At 37.7% G+C, this 11,087-nt stretch overlaps 1 protein-coding gene across 1 annotated transcript; it reads right to left on the reverse strand.

Annotated features, from left to right (window-relative positions):
- Nucleotides 1–423: 423 nt before the first annotated feature.
- gmfg (glia maturation factor, gamma) lies at nucleotides 424–10,800 on the reverse strand. The gene is given in 7 exon segments (NM_001030480.1): nucleotides 424–2,425; nucleotides 2,799–2,872; nucleotides 4,770–4,852; nucleotides 5,576–5,625; nucleotides 7,022–7,071; nucleotides 8,320–8,416; nucleotides 10,681–10,800. Coding segments are annotated over 7 exon segments (429 nt in total). The 5' UTR covers nucleotides 10,684–10,800; the 3' UTR covers nucleotides 424–2,353.
- Between the last annotated feature and the right edge of the window lie 287 nt (nucleotides 10,801–11,087).

Here is an 11,087-nt window from a genome sequence, read left to right on the forward strand (position 1 = left end):
TGTCTTTTTCAGGGTGCCTGCCACTTTGTGATATAAGAAAGCTATTGCTTTAGCTCTGGCCCAGCCCATGGCTCACATATCATATCAGTTCAATTCAATGTACAATACAGACTGGCTTAAAGTTACAGATGTAACTACATACAAAATGTAACTACATAGACATTGTGCTATTATTATATTGCACATAGGTCACTGGGTTATAAGCCAACAGGCACTAATAGTTTACTCACACATTATTTGCGTTTTTTTTTAATTATTTAGCTTATTATAGCAGCTGTATGGTATTTTAGCAGCTATCTGTTTGCTAGGGTGCTAATTATCCTAGCAACCAAGCATTGATTTAATTGGAAAGCTGGAAAGAGGTGGAAGAAGACAAATAATTCAAAAACTATAAAAAAGAAAAAGTGAATAACAGATGAAAAGTTGCTTAGAATCAGCCATTCTTTAATATCCTAAAAGTTAACATAAAGGTGACTAACCCCTTTAAACCCACAGTAGCAATGTGCTTTAAATGTGACTGGGTGGTAAAACTATATAATGCAAGTCGGATAAGAAAGAGATTCCTTCTACATCTGTCCATGTATGTACATCTGTTAATGTATTTCAATGAGAGAAAAAAGTCTTTCATACACCATGAGATTTTATCTTGTCGGATGCAGACACAGCATGCAGCCCTCCCTTCCAACAGACGTGTCGCATCAGATAGCAAAGCTTCCATGTAGTTTACACATCAGATTTTTCTATCAGCCCCATTATATTTTGACCCATACAACTACATCTGACTTGTAGGATGTGATCTGTCAATTAGACACCATTCTACAAAATCTCCTGTGTAGTTTAGCCCTTGCAATGGGTGACTGTTTCAAATAAATAACAGAGGTGTCAACCCTCCTAAAAATTTTCAGAAAATGTTTCCCCTCCCTGGTCTCCCAATATGATTTAAATTCCCCCGGTCCCTCACTGCGCATGTGCAGGGAACGTTAGCGACATTATATGGAGCATTGTACATGACGTCACTTCCATCAACACACAAAACTTCCGGTTAGCAGCCCAACGATTCCCCGGGAAAACAACTCCCGGTGTTGACAACTCTGAAATAAATGAATGAAATGTATCCTCATCACCCAATCCTCAAGCATTATTTCTTTCCATTGCAGCCAACATATCTACAATCACTTGCCCTCTTCTCTTCCCCTCTCTGCCATATTTAAAATCCAGACAATTGCTCTGTGCATGCTCTTGCCTTGCCAGGTAATATTGTGCAAAGACAGGAAGTTTGCAGACAACATCCTACATGTAATGGAGCAGAGGTGGTGTGGAATTATTGCAGCATCAGGACACTCAATGCACCTGAAAAGTGAGCCTGTGGTGACCTGTGGTTTTTCCATTAAGGGATCTTTCCGTAATTTGGATCTCCATACCTAAAGGCTACTAAAAACTTTAAATTTAAACATGATTTAAACCCAATAGGGTTGTTTTACCTTTAATAGGGATTGATGATCTCTTAGTTGGGATCAAGTACCAGGTACTGTGACAGAGAAAAAGGGAATAGTGTTATAAAATCTGAATTATTTGCTGAAAAAGGAGTCTATGGGAGATGGCCTTCCTGTAATGCAAAGCTTTCTGAATAACAGGTTTCCGGATAATGGATACCATACCTGTATTTATAAAGCACCATTGTGCAGAGATGTCAACCCTGGGTGTTGTCTTCCCATGCATGCGAAATGCTCTGTTTGATGTCACTAACATCTCTGCACATGTGCAGTGAGCGACCGTGGGATACTTGGGTGCTTAGGAGGGAAATCAGTACACGCCTCTGCTTGTGTATGTGAACTACTGTTTAATGACACATTTCCTTGCCCTTTCATGAGTAACAGAGTACGATCTGTGTTCTGTTTGTTTATGAGCAGCTTCAAAGTGTAGTAAGTTGACAGATATGTGTGTGTTATGATGGGCTGATCCCTCTCAAAATAGAAACAACTAAAAAACAAGAATTTCTACCTTTTAATTCATTTTCTCAAAACATTAGCTGCCAGCAATCACCAACAAAAACACAACTTTCTCTTCTTGCTTTTCCTGTTCCTGTGAACTATTAGAAATGAGAACTGTATAATTGAAACTCAAAGCATAAACACTGCATGGGAAGTTTTTTGAATGAGCTTTTCAGCTGTTAACTGTTTTAGGGCTAGTTCACAAGCTTTAGAGGGAAAGGAGCCCACATGGTAAAGGATATCATGCAATGGAAATTCTCTTTTGTAATTAAGTATAACAGCTTCCACCTGTTGGCTATTAAGTATAATACCTAACAGGTGTAAGGCCATCCAAAAATAGGAATGTCTGCCATGGCTTCACATCAGCGGAAAAATGCCAAGCGTTCTTTTAGCCAGTCTTCTGTCAGGTCACTTGTGTTTCTGATCTCAAAGACCTACAGTGAAAAAAAGGCAAACATTTAGTGAGAAGTGCAGAACAGGGACCTTGTACTGCAAAAAAAGATGCAGCAAAGATGCTTAAGCAGAGCAACCGAATACATTTTTCAGCACTGCACATGGCACCCCTACATACCCTGTTGTGCCTGATGTTTATTAGCCTCACTCCCCCATAGTATGCTACATGAATGCCATTGTGGTAACTTACACTTTCGGATCGCCAATCGTAGACGATCTTTTCAACATGAAAATTTCTGAACTTTCGGATTATATAACGGAATTTTCGTGTCTTTTGCAATCATCAGAAATTATTGGATTTCGTGATTCGGATTCGTACTTTAATGAATGTGCCCCTGAGTGTGGACTCCTTACCTTAGTAAGCTCAGCAGTTTGTACCAGTCTGTTTTTACTACCTGCATACATCATCTGCTGCTCTGGTTTGCATCCTGCAAAAAACAAAACTCTTACTAGCACCAGCAATGATTGAGTGTGTTATCTAAGGGCTTGTACTCACTAGCGTTTTTTTTTTATGTGTTTACAAACACATGGTGGGCACAAAAAAACACATCATATTCGTTTAAATGCATATTTTTTAAATGCGGCTAGGTGTTTTTTGACAATTGCAAAAGATACCCTCTATCCTACTGAATTATGAACGTGAGTGAAGCACAAGAAAAGGCAGCATGTTGCGTCTGAAAAAATTTTATGAAATGTGAATTCAGTAAAATGCAAATCTGAACACTTGTGAGTACAACCAGGTGGAATCAAACCTGCGTCTCAAACACACATCAAACAAATAAAAAAACACTTCTCACTACGATCCCCAATACCTCTTTCCTTGGGTCACTGATCTATTAAAAAGGACAATAAAGAACATGTACCATTAATAAATACAGCTATTCACTTGCTTTGATTGCTTAAAGCTAGAATGTAAGGTATGTGATCAAAAAGTGAATAAAAACCAGTGGGCTCATGTAATATCACTGGTTAAATTTCCCCAGGTGCAGTAACCCATAGTAACCAGTAATCAGAGATTTAATTTCATAATTCTATGGGCAGTAAACAGATGAAAGATAAATGCTAAGACTGTGCTGTGGGTAACTGCACAAAGCACATTGCCCAGCGTAGGTTAACAAGGCTGACTAGTATGTGCATGATTTTACAGCATAAAAAAGAGGCCAGATGCTATTTTTACAAGATATTTCTTTATCCTTGTGTTACAACAGTTGATGAGTGCATGCAAAGCAGTAAATATATTGTAAGTTCTTTTGGGCAGGCTTTGTATGTAATTCTGTACGTCTAATGTATAAACCCACTTATCGTACAACACTGCTGAATATGTTGGCACTTTTTAAGTACATGTTAATAATATTAAAAATATTATTAATAATAATAAATAGAAGGGAATCAACAGAGAACTACTAAAGACAGAAGAATGCACCCAGAGATACAACAAAAAGAGAATGCAACAACTAAGTAAAGAGCAGAAAGATGGCAAACACAAGGAAGAGAATACAGATAGAGCAAACGTTATTTACAAATCAGGTTCATATGGTTCACTGCGCCACTCTGTTAATCCAGATTATTGTCACATCTTTTCCATAAAAATGAATGATATCACAAAAGTATTAATAAATAGGTCAGTCATTTAGTGCAGAGTAATACTTTTAAGACAATGGCAAATTATTGAACAACAAATGATTTGGGTATTTTTTTATATAAGTGAACAAGCACTATAGGCAGGCAATAACACAAGCCACCCCAGTCTTTACTAGAATACTGAATTTATTTCTAGGGACAATATCTCAACAAAGACATTGTTGATTATCAAACAGTTCTGCAAATCTAGGCTAAAAAAAGGCACGGTAGATGCACTCTCTAATACAAGTTTTGGCGGTCACAACACGCTGTTGAGTATATTTCAGAAGAAATTTAAATTTAGCCTTACACAGGTTGATGCTCGCTGCAACATTTCTGACCAGTCCTGAGTGTGTGGTTTACTAGCTAAAATAGTGGGCTCCCTGGCCAATAACTGATTAGGGCTCAGATTTTAAACTAGGCAAGGAGCACATTGTGCCATAATGTGTTTTTTTCTGACAAGTTATACAGCTGTTGACCTGGTTGCCAAATGATATGCCCTTAGTGCGTATTGCAAAGCCAAAACACCCCAAAGTCCAAAGATTTAAATGTATGTTAGGAACATTTTATGATAAATGTAAAATATAAAGTAAAGCATGACATTAATAATAATAATGAAAGTATTTAGAAGGGATTCATAAAGCTAGCATGTTAAAAATATATTGCACATCCTTTGTAGGTACAAGTGTTCATCTTAGTACTTACCCACTGGGCTGGAGAATATAAAGCAGAGAGGATAGGAGATCCTGCCATCTTCATGCACATACTTATAACTGTACACCAAGAACTTGAGTAGATGTCAAGGATCTACTGAGTATATCTGTGCTATTCTCATCTAGAACATGGCAAATATACTGCACAACAAGCACTATAATTAGGGGTAGTCTAGGCATAAGATTACTTGACTCACAAATCAAATATTGGGGGACAGACAAGTGCCACTAGCAAAACAAGAAATAAGTGTTGATCTGGGAAACTGATAATGGAGGCACAGAGTGCACTTTTGCTCCCCGATATCACTTGTTTAGTATACTTAGATAGTGCCCATAATGAAAACATGTTTATTGTGCCCACACAGAGCCCTATAAGTAGCACCTACCCTAAAGCAAGCTTTAATAACAGGATTACCTATACAAGGACTATAGAATCCAGCTGGCAGAGGCCAGACATGAAAGCCAAACAAGTAGTGTACAGTTTAAATTCCCAAGCACAGGAACATACAGTCAGATTTTGTTCCAGGACCCCAGCTTGCCAAAATCTTCCACTTCTGATGTGTGCCACTATGCAATAGTCAACATGCCAAAATGCTGCATTGCAGGTGGATATTAGGTGATTTTTGCAAAATTCATAGACATCTGCTAGATGGTACAGAAGGCACACTTTAGTAAATCCACAAAAGCAAAGTCTACAATTTTTGTTGGCTCATTTTTCAGATTGCCCAAGATTGGCCTTTAGTAAAAGGACCCTAAGCATTAATGGTTCTCCCTCCCATCTCTAGTCAGAAAGGATATCTTGGTTGCCGTTCAGGCAGCTCATTCTGTAGTTCATCAGGAGAAATATCCTGTAAGACAATACATAAGACAAATTGGTTATTATGTATCTTATCTTATTTGTGCTAAACAATCTTATAGCACCAATAATTCTGTATCGTAAATAGTCAACAGAAAATCACATTATACGCAGAGGGAAAGAGGGTTGGGTAACAGCAACATCTGAGGCATATTTACTGAGAGGCAGGAAGAGGTACACTTGCATAGCCTTACTCTTGTGTAATCAAACAGTGATAGTAAAGATTGGTAAGTATAGGTTGTGTGTGCTGGGTTTACTTGGAAGGGTTGAACTTGATGGACTCTGGTCTTTTTTAAAACACTATGTAACTATGTAACAGGGATCATTGACTGCTTATCAAAGTGATTTGCAATAAAATGCCAGATTTGCCCACTTTGCTGTATTAGGTGCAAGGTGATATCCATATCATTGATACCTCCTGATACTGTAATGTGGAAAGAACATGGGTGCAAGGGAGCTCTAATGTAAACAACCTCTTTATAAAACTAACTTTGAGTGCCATAATCATTGATTTGTCTGAAAATCATGCAACCATGCACCCATACCGAACACATGCTATACATACACGTTTAGTTTTTAGTCATCATATCTCAAGTTTGGCTATCAATCGTTCATTTTAATGCAATTATCTACAACTTAAGGTGGCCGTACATGCACTGATATTTTCACGTGAAACCTTGTTTTGTACGATATTCAGTGCGTCTATTGCTCCATTTATCTTCCATGAGTCAAAATTTGACTTTTTTTATTTAAAGCCCCAGAAAATCACCTGCCATTGCACCAGAAACACATTGACTTCTATAGATTGTAGACAGATTTTATTTGTCAAATTTTGTTTTAAAACATTTTCAGGATTTTTTTTATTGGTAAATCTTGAAAATGTGAGTGAAAAAAACCTTAAATTCCAAATAAAAACATGGAATCAGACAGTTAGAGCAAATGCAGTCTGTCAGCAACTCACAGCAGAGTGTTGGCTACAGTTGAAAAAATATGTTAGGCTGAGGAACTCGCAGATACCTCATTAAATATATAAACAGCTATAGGACAAATATTTTTATAGTTCAGTGGCTTTTTTATACAGATATGGGCCCTGTTATCCAGAATGCTTGGCACCTGGAGTTTACCTCATAAGAGGTCTTTCTGTAATTTGGATCTCTTTACCTTATGTCTACTCAAAAATAATTTAAACAATAAATAAACCCAACAGGATTGTTTTGCCCCCAATAAGGATTCATTATATTTTAACTGGAATTAAGTATAAGGTACCATTTTATTATTACAGAGAAAAATGAAATCATTTTCTGGATAACAGGTTTACTGATAATTGATCCCATACCTGTAATAGTGACTTCCCCTTTAACATTTACAAGGAATAATACAGTTCCCACCTGATATTCTTCTTCTAAAATCACCAGTTGCTTCTCTTTGTCTATCTTCACTGAAAAACACATTGAAATTATGAGCATTGGTCAGTTTTGTTATCTCCATACTTACAATCAAATGTATTATTATATGATTTCTCTATATACTGTCAAGGTGCTTAGAGATGCAAACATTGGGTCATTTGTTACAGAGGCTGCAGAGTACAAAGCAGTTACTACAATATAGCCATGATGAGGGCCAGGGATTTGGGGGTCAACTACAACACTAACCATTCTTTAACTGGGACAACACACTTCCACCTGCAGTCCTTTATGAAAATCCAGAAACCCCATGCTCTGAGAAACTATTCAGTTATATAAAGGGGTATGCAGATACTTGGTGCTTAGTAACAAAAGTAGCAACAAAGTAGTAACAAAAATGTTAGATATGCTGGATCAAAATCAGAGTCCAACATGATGAACAAGCCATGATGGATTCTGTACGTCACTCTTTGTTCTCAGGAGTTCTCAAAGCAGGAGCTGTTTCCCAATAAAATCCTGTATGTAATTGAAGGGGCAGTAAGACTGTCAAGATAAAGTTTTTAGCAGGCACCAGCTTGAGAACACTGAAGCACAGTGTGCATTGAAAGGTATTTTGGTACAGACATGTGCACAGGCCCCTACTGTTAAATGACTACTGACAGATTAATGAGACTGACAGATTAACTCATTGTATAGAGAACTGACTGTAGTAAAACCATGTAGAGGGGACATGGAAATTGTGAACTACAAACAAACTTCCTTATGTCTTTACGCAGCAGGTAAAATCCTTCCAAGGACAGGTTGATTTTATAATGTTATAAGCACACAAGCTCTTAATTAAAACAAATGCCAAGCAATTTGTAGACAAAATGCAGTATCACAGCCTGTCCTGTGTAATAGATAGTAGTACCTGTACAAATTGATCAAAATACATTTCTGAGTCATTTCAAACAGCTTCTCATTGTCTCTGATAGACTTGATGATCTCCATCTGTTGCCAGCAGAAAGCCTGGAAATGTGTGCTAGTTCATAGCCGGTACTACAATTTGTGTCTTATTATGTTAATGGTAATAAGGTCTTTACTTTGAAACGTGAATGGAATCTTTGCTTAGAGCTATATATTCTTTTTCTGAAGACTATATTAGTATATAATCTATGCTGTATATAGCTGAATCAAATTCATGTATAATATTATTTGTATAACTACTTCCATTTTGCTGTCCTTATTTTACTAAATCATAAGAATCAATCTTGATCATGTATTTATTTTGGAAAGTTACTTACTCAGAATGGCTGCATTATTGGTTTCCTTCCGAAATCGAAATTTTCTTAACTTCTCCTTAAGCTCTGGGTCCACATCACACACCACTAAAGAATCTGACTGGGGAGAAGAAAAGAGGTTAAGGTATAGCTGTTTTATTAATTAAACAAACAAGCAGGGTTTCTTAGGATCTGTTACATTACTACTCAAAATCCAGCTGGCTCCATCTATCTAAAGAAGTATTTGTCTCAGTACATAAAATGTACACAACTCTAATATTGAACCATGCTCAATCAGGTCCAGACCAGGATTGCCACCTGTCCAATTTTTCGCATACTGGTTCAAAACTGCCAGCCCTGATTCTGCATTAACTGATGTACCAGTCACTCAGTCACCAGCTGCCGAGTCATAGGTCCTTCCCGGACATCACAGACCTGCCCCATAAACATTACAAGCCCATTCTGATGTATTCAGCTCCACCCCTGACATCATCTGCCCCCTATTTAGGCTCTAAGCGACAGAAAAGTGGCAACCTTAGTCCAGATCAAGTTTTAAAATAGGCCCTTGCACTATAAGTATACACAAAGGCATCTTCTGGAATCTACAGATTGCCAGCCTGATCAGAGCTCAGTACATCTCAAAAGTATCTAGCCTCAGACCCTAAAAGAGCATTTAATAAACATTCCCAATAGCCACATTGTAGAGGTGTCATTATTACTTAAAGGAGAATGAAAGGGTAAAACACTGGTGGTGCCAAAATGTTAGGCACTCCCAGTGATTATATAATTACTTTTATTTTAAAATTATATAAAAAATATTAAACACTGTCTGCAGCCATTGTGTACCTATATGGTAAAAAAAAATTGTATTTTCAGCTGACTATCTGAGACTAAGGGTAAGTCACTATAGTGTGTAAGCCATCAGTGATGTTGCCCATAACAACCAATCAGCAATTAGATTTGAAAGGTCACATACAAGTTAGAAAACAAAAGCAAAGATCTGATTGGTTGCTATGAGCTTATATGAGCACTATAATAAATATGCCCCTAACTGCAAAATTTGTTTTAAAAAGTTTAAAAGAAGGGGGTACCCCTCTCTGATAGGAGTGGGGCAGGGATGAGTGCCTAGGTTCAGCACTGTGGTGCCTAAAATTTGCTCTCCAAGGTGAGATTGTGTTTTGAAGTGTCTCATATATTAAAACTGAACCAGATTGGTGTTGGACTAAGGGAGGAACATCCCACCGGAAAAAACGAGCAAAGGGTCAACCCAACCCACCCCCCCGCTAAGGAATTCCAGTGCCGGCCCAGATAAATATTGCACGCAATGCACCCCCTTGAACTCCACCTCTGCACCAAGCAGCCTGTAGTGTGCTCGGGCCGGTGAGGCCCAACAGGACCAGGGCCCACCGAGTTTTCTCCCTGTACACCAGCAAGCCAGTCTGACCCTGTAATCTGCTTTAAAAGCACTGAGACACCATAAGATAAAGTTCCCCATTAGAAAAGCATTTTTCAGCAACATTGTGGGGTTCTATAGTCAGTAAACTTTTTGTTCAACTAAAAAAGAAGCACCTATAAACAGGTAAATGGTTGTAAACACAAACATACAACTTTTAAACCACTATTTTCAATTAACTATCATTGCAAATTTAAATGAGTTAAAAGTTATGTGTAAGTTATTTGTATGTTATGTGTAAGTTATTTGGCAGGGTGGGGAACAGAGACTAATGTGCCTGTACAATTTTCTTTTAAACTCAGAAAAGAAGGAATCAAAAACAAAGCATCACATTATCTGGGAATTTATAAGGAAAATTTAACATGCAACAAAATCCAGCGTAATTTTTTATTTAAACTAGCCTTTAACTACATATAGTTGCAGTGCAAGATCCAGCACATTCATAAAGACAACCGGTGAGAAGAAGAATGTGCAGCAAGCTAGCTGCAGTAACCTGAGAGTGTTCTGGTTCTAGTATGAACAACCCCACCCTTTATATCCTAAATTCATTCATGCATTGAATAAATAGCATTAAAGTTATCTATATGAGCCTTTCTTACAGGACCCATAATTACTCATTTATGAAAATAGTTCCTGTTACCTCCATTTGAATCCCTAATGCTGTACTTTTGCTTGCTGTGAAGAAACATTTGCAAGATAAATGAAGGAGAGTCCAGTCATTGTTTGCACATTTTGCTATTGCAGTGTTGGTTAAGGAGACAATAAATATTTTACTTCCTTTCAGTTGTTGCTGCTCATGTGACTTATGCTGCCACCAATTTAGAATGAGAATTAGACATCTAAAAATATATATATATATATTATGTATTCTCTGGTATCTCAGTTATTTCCCTTCACAGGGAAATTGGCAGCACAGATATACTATAACTTACCATTTTGAAGGGCGTCTCCTCAGTGGCAAGGTTCTTGTTGAGTAAACTTGTACCCCTGCCTGAAATGACAGCAGGATGTTAAGCTGCTGTTGCTGCCAGGGAGAGGAACAGAGAAAGGGCAGAGGGGGGGGGGGGGAGATGGTTACTCCGCTTGGTGTAGAAAAAGCTCAGCAGAAGGGCTAAATGCTCACAAGATGTTCCGTCATCACATCCTGTTATGAAAGTGCAGTGCGAACATTTTGTAATTTAGCTGACAAGGGGAAGACACCAGAGCCTATTGTCTGGCAGACACTAAAAACTCAGTACAGTGTCTATCTGTAAAGAAACTTTCACCTCTTATAAACCATAAACTGCCAGCTTAAATAATATGTTATATCAATCACAAAATAATATTTAATTTCGCCATA

The sequence above is a fragment of the Xenopus tropicalis genome, chromosome 8 (assembly GCF_000004195.4).
Source record: "Xenopus tropicalis strain Nigerian chromosome 8, UCB_Xtro_10.0, whole genome shotgun sequence".
Taxonomy (NCBI): Eukaryota; Metazoa; Chordata; class Amphibia; order Anura; family Pipidae; genus Xenopus; species Xenopus tropicalis.